This window comes from Alosa pseudoharengus, unplaced genomic scaffold (genome assembly GCF_046254945.1).
Source record: "Alosa pseudoharengus isolate Yale_2024_CS ecotype anadromous, Long Island Sound unplaced genomic scaffold, YU_APseudo_1.1 YU_APseudo_1.1_scf_21, whole genome shotgun sequence".
In the NCBI taxonomy this organism is placed as follows: Eukaryota; Metazoa; Chordata; class Actinopteri; order Clupeiformes; family Clupeidae; genus Alosa; species Alosa pseudoharengus.
Window position 1 is genome coordinate 901,641 of NW_027468674.1, and position 23,132 is coordinate 924,772.

The following is a 23,132-nucleotide window of genomic DNA, read 5'->3' on the forward strand; positions in this document are numbered from 1 at the left end:
AGACATAATGTAAAAATGAAATTTGCATTGCCATTTATATTGTGGAACCGTATAACCAACATACAATTGTACCAACATACAAAAAACAAGTAGCCTACAAACATGGGGCAATGCACACAAAAAAATCAACCATGAAATATTACCATCAATTACTTCAGCTTGAAAAATGCCAGTGGTACCCAGGTCAGACTAAAATGTGGCAACTCCCGAACTCTGAACTCATGAAACATTGTAGCGCACGCACACAGCCACATCATAATGCATTGTAACACGCTGTCTGTAATACACTGTAACACGCAGCCCTAGCCAGCCACGACGTCAAATACATTGAAACACGCAGTCTAGCGCACACACACAGCCCAACCACATCAAATACAAACAAGGGGGGGGGGGGGGGGTGTCGCAGCCGATAACGGTAACGTTGTCAGGGACAGGGGTAGTATGCCTAGACGTGGACTTATCCCTATTTTGATCCTCGTTTTGAAAAAAGTGGACACCTGCAGGAATGAATGCGATGGTACGCACACACCCACCTAACTTTCAACGCTTTGATAATATTTGTCCCGGTTAGGTTCCTGCATTGGTCAGTTAAAAAGTAGCCTACATACTGTAGTAGGCTAATAACATCCACATGTAATATCTTTACAACAACAACGCCTAACAACGACCTATGTATTTGTACAACTTTGTATAGACCTATAAAGGCTAAAGTTACCTAGTTTTGTTCTAGCGAAGGCTACGTTCACGTATGGCTTTAAACAGTGGTAATTCTAGCCTAACGTTTTGACAAGCAATAATCTTGCCTACCTTGTGCTTGCGGCTTGCCCATTTGAAATAACTCCTCTCGCTTTGCTGTCTCCATCCTTTCTGTTTTCGTTGTTTTAAAAAACGTGTTATATCCATGATGAATCTCGAATTAATGAATTAGCTTATACCATTGTGTGCTGATAACCAGCATAGATTAGCCAGGCTAAGCATAGATAGCAATAGAAAACAACAAGCTAGCCTACAACTTCTGTAGTAGTATGCCTGTGTATCTCTCCTGCTCAAACAAAATGTGCGCGCGTGCATAGTTCTGCATTAAGTTGATTTTGATAACGTTACAAACTTTACTTTACAGAAAATTGTAAATAGCCTACTGGCATGCAGTTAATGGAATAGGCTACTGTGCAGAGTTGAGAAGTTATGGTAGCCTAGGCCAATTTGGTGTAAATACACGCACACAGGGGAAATTCTCTCTCGTTGTTGAGTAGCCTGGCTGATACGCACAGTGCGTACGGCCATGGTTTTGGCGCGCCTTACTGAGAACGTCTGGCTGAAGCTCTCTCTTTTTTCGAGATCCGCTTTCATATTTACTAATTGTCTCATGCGAAGCCATTGTTGTTTGTGATAGCATGCAATAATACGGGCCAAGACAGGTGACGATAACACTTGTTTTCTTTTTTAAATGTCCCGCGCCGGGGCCCCCTAGTGGCCGGGGCCCGGGGCAGCAGCCCCTTTGCCCAATGCCCAAACGCGGCCCTGCCTGTGACAGGCTATCAAATATTGAACGATGGGATAACGTTTCATCATCACCTTTATTGATGCCTGAAATGTAGACATTGCTGAAATACAGAGATGTAGCCTACTGAGAGGCAGCTACAGACAACAATGTCCAATGGGTTCAACTTGTCCCTTGCCTACCAGGTGGATGTAAACAAAGCTATAGAACCTAGAATACGTCACATGAAAAACGTTAATTGACAGCTTCCTAGTTTCCTATCGCAAGAACGCCTTTATGACATCATCAATAACACACCTGGCATGACCTGAAAATTCTGTTCTGACTCAACAGGAAGTAGTCATCCCCAAAACCAGAGCCATATAAAGGTAGAGTTGTGACAATGGGTGTTCAAAATTCGTTAAGGTCACATGGTTCATGTAAACTTCAAATAGTTCCCGGAAGTGATTGACAATGGATTAGAATGCATTATAAGTTCAGTATAAAAGTATAAGTATATACTCTTTTGAGCCTGTGAGGGAAATTTGGTCTCTGCATTTATCCCAATCTGTGAATTAGTGAAACCCACACAGCACACAGTGTAGACACAGTGAGGTGAAGCACACACTAATCCCGGCGCAGTGAGCTGCCTGCATTAACAGCGGCGCTCGGGGAGCAGTGAGGGGTTAGGTGGCTTGCTCAAGGGCACTTCAGTAGAGGTGGATTTTGTCGTTCGTTCTCATGACACAGTTCGCGTCGTTCAGTTCGCCAAGATGATTCGTTCTGAATCGTTCGTTCTTTCGTTCAGTCGCATTTCCGGTAGCCTACAACGTAGTTCAGCGGTGAATCATGGAATGCAGGTTCTCAGCTCCTCGTTTGTGAAAACGGTCAACACAACACTGTAATTGTAGCGGCAAATATAGCTGCAACTAAATTATGATGTGTACTTTTATACAAAACAGCAGTAGCTAATGTGTTCATTCATCTTGACATTAAATTGACATATTGAAGTAGACTACGGCTAGATCAGCTAATTTCTTTTTTAAAAATGTGTTCATTCATAAAGGAACAAAGACCCAGTAGGCTATGCCGACAAACATGTTTAAAGGCTTGGCAGAAAGATTATATTGATGAAAAGGTTTCAAGTCCCCATTTTGCCCAGGCTACAGAGCCATAATTACTCTGCTTCTTCTGCTTCACTCTGCCAAGAACGAGTGACTGACTTAACGAGAACGACAGACCGAAGTGAAACAGGTCTTGGCGTGAGAACGAACGAACGAGACAGATTGAAGAGACATTAACCTGACATGACACAGAAAATACAAAGACAGCATGCATTTACCATAAGACAGATATTTAAATGTAAATGCCAATATTGAAATGCAAAATGGAATTGTTAATGTACATTATCGTTATTTTTTATCGTATGCTCTCCCACTAGTCTCACTAGCCCGTTTGTTTTTTTTAATGGAAACGGTTGCTATGCTTTCATGCCCCTCATTGGCTAATTCGATGAGAACGTTTTAGAAACAATACAGACAACAGCATACGATTGGTTTGGCTCTCGCCTTAGGAAGCTGGGCCAGAGGCATTCACAGCAGCACTAGGTCAGTGTGATTCAGCGACGAACGAAAGAACGAACAAGAACTGGAAAGGCGAACTAGTTCAGGTCGTTCATTTTAAAGACCCGTTCGAAGGAACTAGTTCGTTCGCGACCGACCCACCTCTACACTTCAGCTGTGCCTACTGGTTGGAGTTCGAGCCGGCAACCCTCCGGTTACAGGTCCGAAGTGCTAACCAGTAGGCCACGGCTGCCCCTTTAATGATAGACAGAGCCACGATTTTGGGTAATTGACAGTCAATAAATGCATTGATATACAATTTTTAAAACACAGTGTAATTATAGTGTAAACTATGTAGTTATCCTACTATTACAGCAATATTAAATTAAATTCCAGACCTTATATCTTAGCCTGCTATACACAAGTTCACGCGTGAAACCCCGGGTGCCGCCATAACGCTACCAAATGCAATTCATTTCCGCCGGAAGTGGTTTGCGCAGCGTCTGCCGGTGTAAACACAGCGATGTCCATGCTAGCTTGGGATCACGGTTCTACCACTTTGACTGGAGATGGCGTTATTCTCCCCCACCCAAATTCAGTGCAGAACTGGGAGGATAACATGATGACGTGGCCCAGCATAACGTACAGCAAGATTTGCTCCTACTTCGTGCAATCCTTAGCAATAGATGGAAAAGCAATGGACAATCTGAAAGCCTCCGAGGCATATCAATACCTGCACAGCAACAAAGTCGGTTGTGTCATGTCATACAAACATGATCGTTTTGTTTATATGAAAGCAAATGTAGAGCCTAGCCAGTGTTTGAACAATGCGTGGCATAATGCTTGGGTGCTGGTAACTGAAGCTGGAGAAGTCAAAACTGCGGGATGTACGTGTGTTGCTGGACCAGGGAGATCTTGTTCCCACTCAGCTGCGATCCTGTGGAAGGTAACTAGATGATTTGACCATTGTAGCCTAGGCCTTGTCTTGTTTATTGTTGGTATCCGAACTACATCATAGGCTACTTGGCTAGAGTGCAAAGTGTGTTTGTGCCATGATGATAATAATAATGCATTTTCTTCATAAAGTGCATTTCTGCAAACCCAATGTTCTGTATATTCATTGTAGGCTATGTGTGCAATATATTATATCATATGACATGTTTGCAGTGAACTCATTACAATATCTATGCACTGTTTTGACTATATCTCTCTAGGTAGAAAATGCTGTGAGACAGGGGAAAACCGGGCTTATATATAATATCTATGCACTGTTTTTACTATATCTCTCTAGGTGGAAAATGCTGTGAGACAGGGGAAAACCGGGCTTGCCTGCACAGACGGACAGAACCAGTGGAATGCTGGGTCTAAAAGAAATGCTGGTCAGAGGAAGATGAAGTATGTGAGCTTCAAACGACACAACAGGAAGGATCTCTACCAGCCGCCAACAACTTCACAGCCATCCTCTACCACTCCAGAACCGGCATAGAAGGTGACACTCTTTAGGACTCATGAAGAGTGGAGGAAGAACGCACTTGCCTCACCAATGGCAGAACTTTTCAATTGCCCTGGGAGTAGCCTCCTGCAGCTCTGCTTTAATGCTAATACCTCCTCCATCACCGAGCCAACACCATGTCCACGCCTCCATCTCCTAACCCATGATGAGCACCACACACCACTGACTTGTGTAAAATGTAGAACCTTCTATGATGAATACATTAACATGTCCACAGCCCAGCTTGAGGAGATTGAGAAGGTTACAAAAGCACAGAGCAAAGAACAGGTCTGGCATGATGCGCGGAGAGTGCGCATCACAGCGAGCACGGCTAGAAAGGTGCCCATTCGCTCAACCACGGCGCCTGACAAGTTTTTGTCAGAACACTTACACCCATCCTTCCGTGGCAATGCCGCAACCCGTCAAGGAGCGGAAGGGGAGGAACTTGCAAGGGACTATTTGGAAACTCTGGGAAACAGCATTGAAACCAAAGGCTTAGTGGTGTGCGAAAAGGAACCGTGGCTTGCAGCATCTCCCGATGGAGTGATAAACAAAGACATTCTGTTGGAGATCAAATCACCTGTGATGGGAAACAAATCACTAGCAGAATTTTTGGCAACAAAGAACTGCGAAATCACAACTGTGGCAAACGGAGATAGGGTAGATTACCATATTGCCTGCAATGGTCCAAAAGGCTACTACATGCAGGTACAAATTGGGATGCACTGCACAGGGCTTCAGCACTCCAAGTTGGTGATCTGGAACAAAACTGAGCACCTAGAAATCGAAGTACCCTACGACCATGAATTTGTCCAGGGCCATATCATAAGGCTGCGCACATTCTACTTTGCCCACATGCTCCCGAAAATTGTTGATGATTTTGTTGAGGGAAGGTTACAGTTCTGCAGTAAATATCGCAGCATTTTAAAAATAATGTAAAACTGCCTTATTTAGGTCATGCCCACAGGAGCCAACAGATGTCCGTTATTTACATAATGCACAATTTACATGATCTCTTTGTGCTGTGCAATATATCAATGTGCCTGTACTGTTTGAGTAAAATAAAGTTTGATGTCATTTCATTTCATTTCATTATTGCACTGAACTACGATCATGATAGGCCTTATGTTCCTTAGAGGGCTACAATTTCTGTTTATCATTCATAGTAAGCTCATACTGTACATAAATAACACTGGATTAATTAATTGTTTTGAGGAAACTAAAGAAATGGCTTCAACAAGAAAGATCACATGTTTAATTCTATCAGGTATTTAAAAAGTAAAATACAAAAGCCCACACAATTACATCACTATAAAAATATTCATATATAATATTAAAAAAATACAATGCATGCAGTATTTATTGTGTTTATCTGTATTTAATGAACAACATGGCTGGGTGTTGGTAGACTGGGACATAAGGCAAGATTCTAAACCTCACGAGGCACTCTAATCAGTGGACTCTTCAGGTTAACTAGGCCAGCACAGATGGTTAAGATGTTGTCCAGTTTCGGTGCCATGCTGATGGGAACGGTCTGGGATAAAATCTTAAAGACCTTCAGTCTCTGGATTGCTCTTTCCACGTGTATGCGGACATTGGCTACTCGCCTGGTGCGTGTCGTCTCCTCATTTGTCAACTGATTGCGCCTGTAGGTGAATGCAGGGATGTTCAAACTGACCCTTCTCTCATCAAGCAAATCTCGAATGGTGAACCCACGGTCCGCCATGACCTCATCACCAGCCCTCAGATAGTCTAGAAACCCACTATCCATGGTGATAAACTTATCGCTGCTTCTGCCAGCATAGGCGTTAGATAGAAACATGATAAGCCCATTAGGGGCCACAGCGACGAGATATTTCACAGTGTTGCGGGATTTGTATTGGCTGAAAGTGTCACTCCTTGAGTCATGGTTTGTGGCTCTCTGCATGGCACTTTCGGCACAGTCAATGATGCAGGTGGTTCGAGGGTAGTTCCTCTGAAACGACAAGGGCATGGTGGCACGAATGGTCTCTCTTGGAAGCCATGGGATCAGGACTTTGAACTGTTCACCCATCACGTCAATCCAGTGACTAATCACAATGCTTGCCATGGATGTAGACACATTGAAGCGGTGAGCAATATCTCCTAATATTAGGTTTAGTTTTAACTTAATCAAGGTCATTAGGATTTGGTCAACAACAGGAAGGGTAATTGATGGCTTACTGAAAGGCAACAACACCGTCACTAGGGTGAAAAATTGAACCATACGCACTCCTGTATACAGCCGGGACCTAGCATCATCAATGACCGTGGTGCTAGTCACAGTAGGACCCATTTCTGCCTCGCACTGTGTAGCCTTGTCTACTTTAACGGACGGTGTTGTTGAACAGTACGTGTGGTCAACATGTGACGGATCCTCCCATTGGGTCTGGGCATCTCGACATTTTGGTGTAGCAGGCTCAGCCTCACAGGCAGGCTGACAGGTTCCAGGAGCATCTAATAAGGGGACCAGAAAACATGGATGGAGCCAAATTAATGCAGACATAGTCCTCTCACTAATAATCACAATGACAAAATTTGTACTACAACATTGCACTCACACGCACACACACAATCATCATCACAACAGCCTGCCACCTTGCATTGTATTTATGATGTAGACTAAGACATGCAGGCACACATATTACACACAATTAATGATGTATCGTGTGCATTGTTTGTCCCATCTCCAAAACAATCAACTGCCTTAGCAAAATACCGGTAGCAATGTTCTTCATAATTAACAGTATTTTCAGCTTCATAGCTAAAGTTGCTGAACTTACCCTCAGATTCAAGTCTGCGTTTCTTTATCTGGGGGGAGGCAGTTGTCCGCTGGGTGAGTTGACGCCTCTTTGGCTGGGTAGTGCGATTGTATCCCAACCACAACTCTGGGAAAGGATTATCCTTGGTTGGTTTTTTGTCCACAAAGTGATGGGAACAAACAAAAACGTTGCGGGGTGGTTTCTTTACATTCAATGTCTTCAGCCAGGTCCTTGATTCCAAGTCGCTATCAGGCTTGCGAAAAAATGTAAACAATGGAGCGCATGGACATTGCCTCTTCGTAGCCGGTTTGTGGTCGTAGCACTCTCTATCTAACCACTCGTTCAGGTGCTTTCTCGAGTTTTTACAACCAACTACCGCACACGTCGTTCCCGAACCACTTTTCTTCATGTTGTAGCAGCTAATGGTTATATCCTCTTTGTCACAGCGATATCAGTGCTTCGTCGGCACAACGGAGCAAGCTAGCAAAACAAACCCAGCCCGCCAGAACGGAAGTGGATTGCATTCGACGGAAGAAGTTCAGGATGTAGAGCGGAAACGGCTCAATAACTTGTGTATATAAGGTGACCTTTTTTTCTGCCCTTTTACGTATGTGTCACAAGACGGGAGATTCTTTAGAAAACGCAATTGCAACCACCCCATAAGTGTATCTAAATTATCGCTATATAAAATAAATGACTTTGTACAGTGACTCGAAAAGCTGTAAACCGTGTTTTTGAGACTGCGTGTAGCCTACAAAAGCGCATGGAGCTCCTGTAAAATTTTGATTTTGCGACGAGAAACTGTAACACAGCTAGTCTAACATTAACTTGTTTGAGTTTTCTACCCCGCGTTTCCTCTGGTAGTCACTGATCTGAGCTAATGAGCAAATTACCTGTAGCCAAGCCTAGCCTATCGTCGCGGGAGAATAAAAAAAGTTTAAACGTTTTTTAGCATCTCCAGTGTAATGGTGGGCATGCTAAGTTAACCGTAGCATTACCTATTCAGTAACCCCATGGTAATGCGAGTAATCATAAAAAAATATAAAACGTGACATGTAAGTCCTTCGATAAATAACCAGGCTATGAACTCATAAACATGAACAGCATTTTGTCATGGTTTGTCATTCACCGTGCTGTGAACAGCATTAAGATGCTAGGCTAAAGAGCTTGAGATTCAGACAGGTGAGCACCTGGGAATGGTTGTGCATCGTGTCAGAAAATAGCAATTTGATCAGTGATCATACATCATCAGCGCAAGCTTAGTTTGAAACTTTTTGGGGATGGGGATTTTACACAATCCTTCATCACTGGGCTAGCCATCACTGGGCTAGCATGTCCTGCTGTGTTAATATGACCATGCCGATGCTAACAGCTGCAGCTCTCTCAAATCTAGGTTCTCTCATGCATAGGCTGACTTTTGCCAATGAAAATTAATGCAAAATAAAAAAAACAGTCCTGCTCCTAACTGAAGAAACGTTTACGTTACCAACAATGTTAACAACAAACTCAGTTTCACTGCTGCAAGTAGGCCTACACAGTTGGCTGTAAATATGCTTTGCCATAACGGACCAGCTAGCTTTGTGATAGAAAAGTCTTAACTTTTATGTGTTTAGTCCACTGAAAGTTATCCACATCAAGCGATTAAATCCACAGTTATGGAGGAATTGTTTTGGGGAAGCAATTGCACTATATCCCACTTTTGCTGCACTTTTTAAAATTAAACCACTTAAATCCATAGCCTAGATGAGCATTGCGCATAACGTTACAACTATGTTGACATGATGGTAAAGCTAAATGTCCAAGAAACGTCACATCAGAAAAGTTGTAGGCTACAAACGCAAAATTACACTTAATGACAGCTTGTTCGTAGTGTAGCCTAGAGCTGCCTAATTGAAATGGGATAGGGAAGGTTTATCTTATATTAGGCTATTATGTGTGGCACATTTATTGGGCTTTTAGCCTCTTTTAATTTATCTGATGAGGAACTGATAAAAACTGAGCAGCAGAAAAGCTGTCATAGTCGATACATAAATACTTTATTATTATAATTAGGTCATTAATACTATTACTTCACTACTATTACTGTTATTACTATTATTATTATTCGGATGAGCCAATAATGTAAATCTGAGTCTAAAAAGTTGGCTACAAACAGTCTATACTGCTGTAACCGCACTGCTGCTATTATTAATTGTTAACTTCCGGGAACTCTTTGAGGCTTCCATGAGCCGCCATTGTTAGAAAAAAATGGAACATTAGCATCAATGGAGTTGTCGCAACTCTACCTTTATATGGCTTTGCCCGAAACAACACCTCACCTAGTCCGATGTCCAACCCTGATGTTCTGACTCAACAGGAAGTAGTCATCCCCGAAACAACACCTCACCTAGTCAGATGTCCAACCCTGATGTTCTGACTCAACAGGAAGTAGTCATCCCCGAAACAACACCTCACCTAGTCAGATGTCCAACCCTGATGTTCTGACTCAACAGGAAGTAGTCATCCCCAAAACAACACCTCACCTAGTCAGATGTCCAACCCGGACAAGGATCCACTGGTCTCCCAAAGTCACAAACATACACACACTTACACACACATACACACACTTACACAAAGTCTCATATTCTAAATTGTTCACCATAGCAATCAGACAAGTATAAGTAAGTGGAAACATTAAATTTGGTCTCTGCATTTATCCCAATCCGTGAATTAGTGAAACACACTCGGCACACAGTGAACACAGTGAGGTGAAGCACACACTAATCCCGGCGCAGTGAGCTGCCTGCAACTACAGCGGCGCTCAGGGAGCAGTGAGGGGTTAGGTGCCTTGCTCAAGGGCACTTCAGTTGTGCCTACTGCTACTGGTAGGGGTTCCCTCCGGTTACAAGTCCGAAGTGCTAACCAGTAAGCCACGGCTGCCCCACAAACTGACCAACTCTTGAGAACACACACACACACACACACACAAACAACCAGGTACCTTCATACACCTGACTGATAAGACAAAACATGACTAAATGATGCCGTCTTGCTGACACGTACAAAAACACATATACACACATACAGACAGATACACACACACACACACACACACACACACAACCAGGTACCTTCATACACCTGACTGATTAGACAAAACATGACTAAATGATGCCGTCTTGCTGACACGTACAAAAACACATATACACACATACAGACAGACACACACACACTCACATGCACACAAACATACATACTCTCACACACACACACAAACCTTGACTCTTGAGGAGTAAGACCACGGCTACACACATACATACTCTCACACACACACACAAACCTTGACTCTTGAGGAGTAAGACAACGGCTACACACACACACACACACACACACACACACACACACACACAAACCTTGACTCTTGAGGAGTAAAACCACGGCTACACACACACACACACACACACACACACACACAAACCTTGACTCTTGAGGAGTAAGACAACGGCTACACACACACACACACACACACACACACACAAACCTTGACTCTTGAGGAGTAAGACAACGGCTACACACACACACACACACATACCTTGACTCTTGAGGAGTAAGACCACGGCTACACACACAATGTTCCACACACTCATGGTGCTGCTGTCTGAGATCTGTCTGGTCTGTGTGTGTGTGACCTTGTATATGAGTGTGTGTGTATGTGTGTGTTTGTTTATGCTTCAGTTGTTTTGCCTGCTTGTCAGGTTTCTGTGTTTCATCAGATCTTAAAGGAATACGCCACCCCTAGATGAAATTGGGTCTCTCCCCGCAGTCCCTAGAGTTGGATGAGTGAGCCAAAGCGTTTTATAGCCGACCCAGCCATTGTCCTAATCTAGAAACGGCCCGGTTAGCTTTAGCTTAGCGTAGTCGCTGTAATCCGGTGCTGCCAGCTAGCATGTCGTTGCAAAAGTGAATCAAATAACTCAAGATTTTTTATAATTATTTCTCGTAACCTGTACATTCACATCGAGTACAAATATCAATGCAAATTAACACGAAGGGATTTACTAGACCAATTTAGATTTGGAACTATTTTCAGGCATAGCACCGGCAAAGCACCGCTGCCAGGCGCAAAGACATCACGCAGCATCTGAAAACCCTCAACTTCACGCAATACACCAGCGTTAGTATTTTGAAGTTAGTTTCACCGAAGGACTTTGGTTTCACATCTACTGGGGAAAAATGGCTACTTGCTGTGTGAAGGGCTGCGGTAACAAGCAGAGGACACGAACATAATGTTTCACAGAATTCCAAACCCAGTGGAACGAAGAAATCTTTGGCTTGCTGCCCTCGGCATTCCTGCAACAACTCCAGTGGATAAAATCAATCAGTATCGTGTTTGCGAGGAGCATTTCAAACCTGAGGACTACAAAGAGAAAATGCAGTAGGCCTATGCTACGAGAAAAATGCTGTTACATCTGAAGGATACGGCCGTCCCATCCATTTTCAGTACAGAGGCAGAACAGTGTTCATCATCCATGCCTGTAAGTATAATTTCTATCCTTCTTTAGGTTATACTTTGCTAACGTTATAACTGAAACGTTAGTCTGACTCACATTGTCGCTTCCAGTTTTATTGTATAACTTCATTAGGCTGCTGTTTCACCCTATTGACAATATGACGACTTTACCTTTTACCGTTACCTGTCAGTCGGCATGGGTTGGCACACTCCACACTCACACCACCTGTTCGTGTTTGCTCTCGTTCGCTCATCCGACTCGCTTTGACCAGTCGCAACGTCCTCTCTTCACAGATCCAAAGCTCGCAACTCCTCTTCAGTGAACTCAGGTTCGAAAAGGTAGGGTCTTGGATCTTGGTAGTCGAAGTCATCATCTTCGTCTATCGTGTAATCTTCCATATTCATCGGCATTAGAACTCTTAGAGAAAGCCCACCTGTCAGTGTCAGCCTAGTAGCAGAGAACTTGGTAGTCATGCTGGTGTATTGCCGGAAGTTGAGGGTTTACAGATGCTGCGTGATGTCTTTGCGCCTGGCAGCGGTGCTTTGCCGGTGCTATGCCCGAAAATAGTTCCAAATTTAACCGCACTATGTAAGTTTGACGGATCGTGTAGCGGATCTGTAGTTCGATGAAATTAACCATGAGAAACTACAAATTTGACTTGCATCTGATGTCGCAATACATCGTACTTTCATAAAATCATGCAACATATTCTACCTTGTCTGTGGACATTGTTATTTGCAAAGCCGGTGCTGGATAAACAAATAGTGCGTGCGACAGAGAAAAAGTTCTTTGGTGTTGCTTTAATGTTTAAAAGTAATTTGTTATTACAAAGTGCACTTAACTGTTCCTCATATCCTAGTTGTCTGTGATAAATTGAAAATAATGAGCGTAGGCTTATGTCCATCAAGTCAGTTGCAGCCAGCCACAGTCATCTTCAACCAGTAACAGTAGATACGTTCTGCTATTTGCGCAGTTGTTTGCGAATATGTATCAAAAACATAACACCACTTAATTTCAGGTTAAAATGCATTGTAATGTGCGTTACTGAAGTTTGTACCGAGTAAAATATTACCCAATAGTTTTTTGTAATGCCTTACATTACCGTGTTACAGCAAAAAGCAATATATTACAGTAATTACATTACTTTTGTAACTCGTTACTCCCAACACTGGACAGTCAATATAATAGTGCAAAGTCAGGCCAATAAATGGCTGAGGTAGTTCTGTTTGACAAAAGTAAGCAAGTGGCATAGTGGTGCAAGTTATGTAAGAGCAGCAGAAGTGTTGTGTTTTCAGGACAACAGGACAAGAACAACAAGTTGCAAAGTGTGCAAAGAGTGCAAGTGTACAAGTGGAGTAGTGCAAGTGGAGTAGTGCAAGGCAGCCATTGTGGGTCCAAAGTCCAGGATGTTATGTAGCTGAGGGTGGAGGGGGGAGAGAGTTCAGCATCCTAACAGCCTGGTGTATGAAGCTGTTGGTGAGTCTGGTGGTGCGGGAGCGCAGGCTTCTGTACCTCTTCCCAGAGGGCAGTAGATCAAACAAATTGTGAGCGGGGTGACTTGCATCACTCACAATTGTGGTCGCCTTGCGGGTGAGGTGGGAGGTGTAAATGTCCTTCAGGGAGGGGAGTGAAGCACCAATAATCCTTCCAGCTGTGTTCACTATGCGCTGCAGGGCTTTCCTGTTGTATTCAGTGCAGCTTCCGCCCCACACAGCGATACAGCTGGAGAGGATGCTCTCAATGGTGCCTCGGTAGAATGTGGTCATGATGGCTGGTGGAGCACTTGCTCGCCTGAGTTTCCGCAGGAAGTAGAGGCGGCGCTGAGCTTTCTTCGCCAGTGATGCAGTGTTGGTGGTCCAGGAGAGGTCTTCACTGATGTGCACCCCCAGGAATTTGGTGCTGCTCACTCTCTCCACCACAGCACCGTCGATGGTCAGTGGCAGGTGTTGGGTGTGACCTCTCCGGAAGTCAACAACAATCTCCTTGGTCTTGCTGACGTTCAGCAGGAAGTTGTTGTCCCTGCACCACGTGGTCAGAAGGTCGACCTCCAACCTGTATTGAGTCTCACTATGTGGTTGTTGCTGTAGGTTGCAGTGCAGTCATGCGTCAGCAGGGTGAAGAGCAGCGGACTGAGCACGCAGCCTTGGGGGGCCCCCGTGCTCAGTGTGATGCTGCTTGAGATATTGTTGCCAACACGTATTACTTGAGGCCTCTGACAGAGGAAGTCCAGTAGCCAGTTGCAGAGGTAGGTACTGAGTCCCAGTTTGTCAAGTTTGCAGATGAGTTGTTGTGGTATTATGGTGTTGAATGCAGAACTGAAGTCTATAAACAGCTATCTCACATATGAGTCTCTTTTTTCCAGGTGGGTGAGGGCTGGGTGGAGGGCAGAGCAGATTGCATCCTCTGTGGACCGTTTGGCTATGCAAACTGGAAGGGGTCCAGGGTGGGGGGGGGGATGGATTTGATGTGTGACATGACAAGCCGCTCAAAGCACTTCATGATGATGGGTGTCAGTGCCACGGGGCGGTAGTCATTGAAGCAGGATGGAGCAGTTTTCTTCGGCACAGGTATGATGGTGGCAGCTTTGAAACATGATGGGACGATGGCTTGCTTCAGGGAAGTGTTAAAGATGTCTGTGAAGACATCCTTAAGCTCCTCAGCGCAGTCCTTCAGCGCACGACCTGGGATGTTGTCTGGGCCTGCTGCCTTACGGGTGTTGATAGCAGCAAGTGTCCTCTTCACGCTATCGGCAGAGAGGCACAGGGGCTGCTTGTGTGGAGGGGGAGGGGTCTTCTGTGGGCAAGTGCTGGTTTGTGCTTCAAAGCGAGCAAAGAAGCGGTTCAGGTTGTTAAGCAGAGGGATGCTCTGTGAGGCGGGCTTGTAGTCCGTGATGGCCTGAATGGCCTGCCATAGGCTTTGTGCGTTCCTGCTGCCATAGGCTGTGCGTTCCTGCTGTCATAGGCTTTGTGCGTTCCTGCTGCCGTAGGCTTTGTGCGTTCCTGCTGTCTTTGAAGTGAGTGGTTATCTTGTGAGTGTATTCCTTTTTTGCTTCCTTGATGCCACGGGACAGGTTGGCTCTCGCTTACACACACTCTCTCTATCTCTCTCTCTTACACACACACACATTCTCTCTGTATCTCTTACACACACACACACACATTCTCTCTCTGTATCTCTCTTACACACACACACACACACACTCTCTCCCTCTCTCTTACACACTCTCTGAATCTCTCTCTCACACACACACACACACTCTCTCTGTATCTCTCTTACACACACACACACACACACTCTCTGTATCTCTCTTACACACACACACACACACCTCTCTTACACACACACACACCTCTCTTACACACACACACACTCTCTCTCTGTATCTCTCTTACACACACACACACACTCTCTCCCTCTCTCTTACACACTCTCTGTATCTCTCCCTCTCTCTTACACACACACACTTTCTCTCACACACACACAAACTCTCACCCTCTCTCTTTCTTACACACACACACTCTCTGTATCTCTACCTCTCTCTCTCTTACACACACACACACACACATTTGGGGTATTTGAATTTGGTTGCTATGGAGTGGCTGTGTGCTTGTCCTGTCTACAGGCAGCGGGTTGCCATGGCAGCCTGGAGACGCAGAGTTGCGGTGCTCCTGAAGGCAGCAAGATTGCAACAGTAAACAAGAGCCGACAGAGTCGTTCACACACACACACACACACAGAAACACACACACACACCGAGCCGACAGAGCCGCTCTACCTGCAGAACCTGTCTGAGGGGAGGATAGTGACATGCCTGATATGCAGCCTGATCAAATGATCACACCATACTTTCCCAGATAAGGGTAGGCTAGACTATAGCCTAGCATACTGTATGAAGAGCTCTTTTCCAAAACGCTATAAATCCATTTTTGAAAGTAACGTTATTTAATTGTGTATTTCAGGTAATCAATAAGTCACATTATTTAATTGTGTATTTCAGGTACTCAATAAAGGTGCAGTTGTGTTGTTTTGATTGAGTAAAGACAAATCAAATAACAATTACAGTTCCACTGAAATTACTTACAAAACAAAATAAAATAAAATAAAAAGATTTATGAAAACGCATTAAAATGGAGGATGTAGCGTTTTGGAGCCAAACTCTTCTTATGTGGCCCTTGCAATGACCAAGATAAGAGCTGAACAGTTAACATTGCACTGAAAATAGCCTTGGCCTCACACACACACACACACACACGCATGATGTAGGTTGGGGCAGATATAAAAGAGAGCTTAAGAGCTGAAAATAGCCGTGGCCTCAAAGGACTAATATATGTGATATTTTACAGTGGGTAGCCTACTATAAGGTAATATAACTATAACCCTAACCCTAACCCTACTATAAGGTAGCCTACTATTTAAATACCTAAAGTAAATTCACGACAGCTCATAACACTGGGGGTGACGACCTTACAACATTAGCGGAAGCATGATAGAGGTTTGGGCAGATATGACCAAACACACACACACACACACACAAGCATGATGTAGGTTTGGACAGATACAACCACAGATAACACAGAGAGCTATGCGTTATGCCTTCATTATCAGTGCAGCACTTGGACACAACATCATTGGCCCTGGACACAGTCTTGGCTGTCTTTTGATTTTTTTATTGGCACATACCTTGAAGGGCTAGCAGGGTGCTTTAGTTCAATGTGCCGTTTCAGGTTTGCTGTAGATGTGACTGAAGTGCAGATTTTCTTTTTGAAATCCGGCGGGCAAAGTCTGCATAGAAATGTACGATTTTTCCCATCCTCACCGACCTTGTTATAAAACTAATTTAAATGATCATATGACGCCTCCTTGCTGCTTTGTCGCCTCCATGCCGCTTTTTGTTTTGATGACGCATGCGGCGGTGCGACACTGGTGGTTGGCGTTGCCAGATCGGGTGTTTTTTCCACTACATATTAAGGCCTGTTTACGGTGTGTTTTAGCCGCTACATATTAAGGCCTGTTTATGGTGTGTTTTAGCCGCTACATATTAAGGCCTGTTTATGGTGTATTAGCAGGGTTAAATTCCTGTTTATGGTGTGTTTTAGCCGCTATATATTAAGGCCTGTTTACGGTGTGTTTTAGCCGCTACATATTAAGGCCTGTTTATGGTGTGTTTTAGCCGCTATTAGCCTATCTATTAGCCTATCAGTGACATGCACACCAGGTCAAAATCAGGTCATTTATTTTCGTGGGTGGCAGGTCTTGTTAGATCTCTTCCCAGAAACTTTGCAGGCAACACTTCTCAGGTGCTGAAGGGAGAAATTAAAAAGTCGTCCGGTTAACGCAATGTGGTGTTAAGACGTGCGTTGTCTGTGCTCCGATTACTTTCAGACAATTTGTACCAAAATAGCCTATATCCCCATTTAATTTCAAGTGTCTCGTAGCCTATGATATCGACATTCAAAAAGGACAGAAATGAGCAGGTCGTCGAAAACCAACAAGACGTCGACTCAAACTTCAACCACAAGTGTTAAAAGTTGGGCTAGCAACATGGCGGATAGCCCATCACTGCTAAACACTGAAAGGTTGGTTGAAGAACTCGAAAAACGATGACAGGCGAATTCACAACTCTACTAAACAGCTCCCTAGAACCTATCCAATCATCAGTTCAATCGATTGAGGCGACATTATCGACCCAGGCATCCACAATTAGAGAAATGGAAACCAGCCTATCTGATCATAGCGATCGGATAACCCAGATAGAACACGATGTGGGTGGGCTACAATCCAACCTAGAGTCGGTGATTCAGGAGAATGCTGCGCTCATGGCTAAGGTGGAAGATTTGGAGTCGAGATCAAAGCATCAAAAACTTTGAGTACTGGGACTACCGGAAAATATTGAGGGGAAAGATCGTAGGGATTTCATGGATAAAATGTTTTCTACCCTGCTTGGTGGATTACTTCATGAGCCTCCTGAGCTGGATCGCGCCCATAGAAGTTTACAGCCCAAACCACGACCAGAAGATGCACCGAGACCTTTTATCGTCAGATTCCACTGATACATCGAGAAGGAGATTGTGCTGAAGTGGGCGAAATCTTACAAAGACATTTCTTACAACGATAATGTAATCCGTATATTCGAGGATTTTAGCGTGGCGGTGGCAAAGAAGCGCTCAGCATTCAACGAGATCAAAGGACTTCTTTACAAACGAGGAGTGAGATTTGGCATGCTGTTTCCAGCCCGTCTCAGGGTCACCTACGACAACAGAGAACATGTCTTCAACTCCCCTGAAGACGCTGAGGCTTTCTACCAACAACGCATCTTTACCCCGGATAAATCAAGTTCTATCACGGAGGAACACTGAATCACTTAAAGAGCCACATTGCTAATTTTAGGTGAATGCTAGCTCTTGGCTAGCTGGCTGAATGTTTATCAACAAGCTGAACTGGTTTGATTGCACTTTCGTTTCAGTAGAAAAGTCTGTAGGCTTGTCCTTTATTTAAATTTGTCTTTAAAATGTATCCAACCTGTTTTGAGGTGGCTGTTGCAACCGTGATGAGGGTTTACTTTTTCTCTTTTTCTAGTCAGCGGCTAGCATTAGCTCTTTATTATTTTTCTCTAATGTCATTTCCTGGACTTTTTGTTTCCACAAGTTATATATCATACCATTTTGAGGCTCTTATTCAGAGTGCAAAAGTGCATATTATCAGTTTATTGGGTCACTGCACTGCCTAGGGTATAACATAAGTACAAACTAGATGTACCGCAGAGCGGTACAAAATATGACCGCCGCCCAGTCCAGCACATTTTTTCCACAAAAAGAAATCACGCTGAAAGGCCTATATGATTCTAACTGTCTCACTAAATTGCATTATCCACACTCAATTCTCACTGGTATCTGCTAGACAACAAGTCCCAAAACATGATTAGTTCATAGATTTCACATGTAAAATTCATTTTATACAACCCCACCTCCATCTTGCCTGTTCATAATTCTGAGAAATTCTTGATTGTTTGTGTTATGTTTATGTTATGTGTGTGGGTGTGTGAGTGTGTGTGTGTGTGTGCGTGCTTGTGTGTGTGCCTGCGTATGTGCCTGTGCATGGAAGCGTACATATGTCTACTGTGTGAGTATATGTCATACGTATGATTACTGTGAATGTGTGTGTGTGCGTGTGTATCTGTTTGTGCACATGTGTGCACATGAAATGGGTTAACATGACCCCTGGAGGCAAATATACGGAAAAAAAATGGTCATCCTAGGCCCTACAGTTCTCAAGATATTCACAGAGAACTGTGTCTGGCCTACCCTCCTTTCCTTGTTGGTGTACGTCACTAAATGTACACATAAATTATTTTATTGTAAGGCCCCCCATGAACGAAAGTACACAAAACTTGGCATGCATTCGGAGGGTGTCATAATGATCCTACACTTTCAATTTCGTGCAGTTTTGACCATGTCAGCCAGAGATATTGTGATGAAAACACCTAAATTTTTGCTTTTTAATTTTTAACTAGGTGGCGCTATACATGAAATAAGTGGTAATGGGATGGGTTGACATGGCCCCTTGAGATCAACATACAAAAAAAAGGTGGACCTCCTAGGCCCTACGGTTCTCGAGATATTCACAGAAAACTGTCTCCGGCCACCTACAGGCCAGTTGGTGTATAGTAACATAAATTAATTTATTGTGTGGCCCCCCATGAACGGAATTCCACGAAACTTGGCGTGCATTCAGAGGGTGTCATAATGATCCTACACTTCCAATTTCGTGCAGTTTTGACTATGTTAGGTCACAGATACCTGCGATTACAACACCTCATTTTTACTTTTTTGGGTTTAACTAGGTGGCGCTATACATGAAATGAGTGGTTATGGAATGGGTTGACATGGCCACTTGAGATCAACTTACCAAAAAAAAATGGTCCTCCTAAACCTTACGGTTCTCGAGATATTCACAGAAAACTGTGTCTGCCCTACCCTCCTTTCGGGGGGTGCAGTCCAGCGGGGGGGCTACAGATCAAAACGAAAAACGATGGTTCCATGCTATCCATATGGGGTTACATGCCCACCAAGTTTCGTCTACCCCGGTCTTTCAGTGTCCCGGGACTCATTGACAGAAATTTGGGCATGCGAAAAAGAAAAAAAAAAAAAAATCTGACTAAACCTATATGACCGCCGCTTCGCTGCGCGGCGGTCATAATTAGTAGCAGATAACACTACATGAAAAATCGGTTGTATGTACATGTACTATGGCTGCTCGCTGCCTTTTGCAGACGAGCATCAGGCGTGTGTTCTAAGGTTCCAGTTGGAATGTTGGGAATTTGGGTGTGGGGGTGGGTGGGTGGGCGACCGGGTTGGTAAGTTGTCCTATGTCTTTTTTTTTGGTGTTGTTATTTTTATTTTTGTTTTGTTTATTTTTTTCTCTTGCTCCCTCTTCTTCCCCTATTTCCACTATACCATGACACAATACTTATGGCAGGGCACCCTTCTTACTGACAGATACCTGGGGTATTACAAATGACAAATGCCAATATGACACCAGGCGGTTTAAACGGGCATCATTGCATTGCATGTAAATGCAACGGACTATTATCACTGTTCTTCTTATCGTCTTTTATTATTCTTCTTCCGACCAAATTTGGCGTTTAATAACACTAAAACCACTGAACCGTTTGACGTCATTCAAACACTCCTACAAAGGTCTTGTAACGGACAATTGTACAATGTATTTTTTACATTTGTGAACTTTATACTGTTTGAGATATTTACGCTAAAATAGCAATAAATTCCCATTGAGTTAACATTGACCGCCTTGGCGGCAACTTTTAGCATTATGACGTGACCTGCACCTGAAAGCAATCAACAGCTGGTCCGCTGCAATCTTTCTACCACTGGAGCTGTGAATCTTCTGAACGTTTTGGCCTGCCGTGATACTTTACTTGCTCGTAAAACTCTCCTCCAGAGGCACATTTCTCTAACTACAGACAAGGTAGGTCCGATTTTTGGTATTTGACTCATTTATGTCGTCAAACATTATGTTATGAAGCATTCTATACTATAGGCTATGTATGAAATGATAGGTCACAAGTAGCCAAACTCGGTAGTTCTAACGTTAGGGGAATAGTTAATGTTAGCACTTATCCTATCAGTTGATATTTATTATGTAAGGAAAGTTATGAAACCCACCTAATCAACGTTAATAAGTCGTCACTTTAAATTGTCTGGTTAGCTGTAGGTTTCGATAACGTTAGCTAACGACATTTAAACCTAACATCGCTCCCAGCTAAGCACTGACGTTAACGTTACATTTGCTCACTAACCAGTAGCGTTTTAACTAACGTTATACTATCTGGCTCTCGATAACCTGTGGAAAGGGACCTGATGAAAACCTTACTGTTTGGAAACGGACCATATGACCCAAGTATTGTTAAAACACACTAGAGAAGTTGAGGTATAACGTTGGTGCTGTCAACATAGCTACAGAGTATGTTTACTTGGCCTAGGATACTCATTTCTGCATTATTCTGGCCTATAAATTAAAGCTTCCCAGTTGTTGTAGGCTACATCCTAAAGTAGGCCTACATCGTAATCTGTAGAAAAAATGTGGATAACAGACCTAGCAGGCTGTAAGATATAATGTAGTTGGTTATCAAGAATATCAGAATGTTCCATCCCTAAGACTCAGTTTATGATTATCAACAGCAACAACACACCCTTTGCCTACAAAGTGTTCTAAGCTGTTTAGGCACTTTAAACTGTTTGGCTATCAACTATCCTTAAACAGAAATTAATAAAACACAAAATGTTGCTTTGTTTGCAGTGAAATACTATAGGCTAGTATATTTAACTACCATTACAGATTTATGGTGCAACAACCTCACTTAAATATCTAAGTTGTATTGAACAATTGTACACATTCCGTGTTTTTGGTATAACTCTAACTTGTTTGCTTTTGTCTGCCAACCATACATCGCTGACATTAACACTAACATTAATTCCTAAAAACATGTGACCATATCTCAACATATCTGCACATACCTGAACTATACGTAGATCTGAGATCTACACTGAAACATTCTGAGTATTACATTGTTGCAAGAGGACTATGCCGACAACTATATGAAGCATGCATACATTTGAATCATACCTGTGCTGTGACATCTGTGAAAATTAAGATTCTAACCTAAGTTCTGTCTAAAACTGATCATCTGATGGGCTGAATCTTGTTCTTCAGTCTATATCACCACCAAATGTGACCTATTTATTACAATTAACTGAGACCTCTAGCTCTTGCTGCCATTTCAGAATTACCACTGATAAATAGATCTGTCTTAGGATAATATGATTGGCATTATCAAGTTCTGCATATATATACACACACAACTATGATTTTTTGACTTCAAGCTTACATTGGTTCTTAAGTGTTCATTAGTCTATTCTGAGTATCATTCTGCTGTATTAAAACAAAGAATGTTGATCTATATTGAATTAACCATTTATTTTTACTGACTGTCATATACTCTAAGCTAACATCTAATCAAGTAAGTGGTTTTCAAGAATACTGGACACGTCTATGTAATCTGAATAATCATACTGTAAGTAATATAATGTTATACACAGCAGCTTTTTTGCATTTACATGCAATGGTAATTCCCTGGAATTGCATTTTCTAGTCTTAAAGTAGTTACCTGGAATAAGCGCGGCTTAGGAGGGCAAATTAAACGTTCCAAAGTTTTCTCACACCTAAAAAAGTCTTTCCCCTGATATCGTCTTTCTACAGGAGATGGATCATATGAGACTTCGTAAGCCTTGGGTTGGACAAATCTTTCATTCCAATTTTAATAGCAAATCCAGAGGCACTGCCATTTTAATACAAAAACGAATCAGGTTCACCCCAGACCATGTGCACTGTGATTCTGGTGGTCGCTATGTCATTGTTTCAGGAAAGCTTTTCCAAACACCTGTTGTTTTAGCAAACATATATGCTCCCAACTGGGATAGCCCAAACTTTATGTCCACAATCTTTTCTCATCTTCCAAATTTGGATACCCATAATTTAATTTCGGGAGGAGACTTCAACTGTGTTACAAACCCTGCATTGGATCACGCTCACTCTAAATCAGTCAACCCTACTGCAATATCTAAGGCACTATCAGCTTACCGTATTTTCCGGACTATAAGTCACACTTTTTTTCATAGTTTGGCTGGTCCTGCAACTCAGGTGCAACATATATTTATATATATGTTTTTTTCCTCTTCATGATACATTTTTTGACTGGTGCGACTTATACTCCGGTGCGACTTATAGTCCGGAAAATCGAAAATATATGGA

General features: G+C 43.1%; 2 protein-coding genes across 3 annotated transcripts in view; both read right to left on the reverse strand.

The window, feature by feature from the left end:
* Nucleotides 1-10,995, reverse strand: part of LOC143137413 (trypsin II-P29-like) — a 49,237-nt gene extending 38,242 nt beyond the window's left edge. The window contains exon 1 of one of the 2 annotated variants that reach the window (XM_076297596.1): nt 10,886-10,995. In XM_076297596.1, the coding sequence (XP_076153711.1) occupies nt 10,886-10,940 (55 nt within the window). In that variant the 5' untranslated portion in view covers nt 10,941-10,995. Of the gene's footprint in view, nt 1-10,570; nt 10,645-10,885 lie in introns of those variants that run through there. The other variant, XM_076297597.1, reaches the window with a different exon arrangement.
* LOC143138353 (uncharacterized) lies at nt 5,921-7,870 on the reverse strand. The gene is made up of 2 exons (XM_076298847.1): nt 7,336-7,870; nt 5,921-7,009 (listed from the first exon to the last, which is right to left on the reverse strand). The coding sequence occupies exons 1-2, from the start codon at nt 7,721-7,723 to the stop codon at nt 5,964-5,966; spliced, it is 1,434 nt and encodes a 477-aa protein (XP_076154962.1). The 5' UTR covers nt 7,724-7,870; the 3' UTR covers nt 5,921-5,963.
* Nucleotides 10,996-23,132: the final 12,137 nt, after the last annotated feature.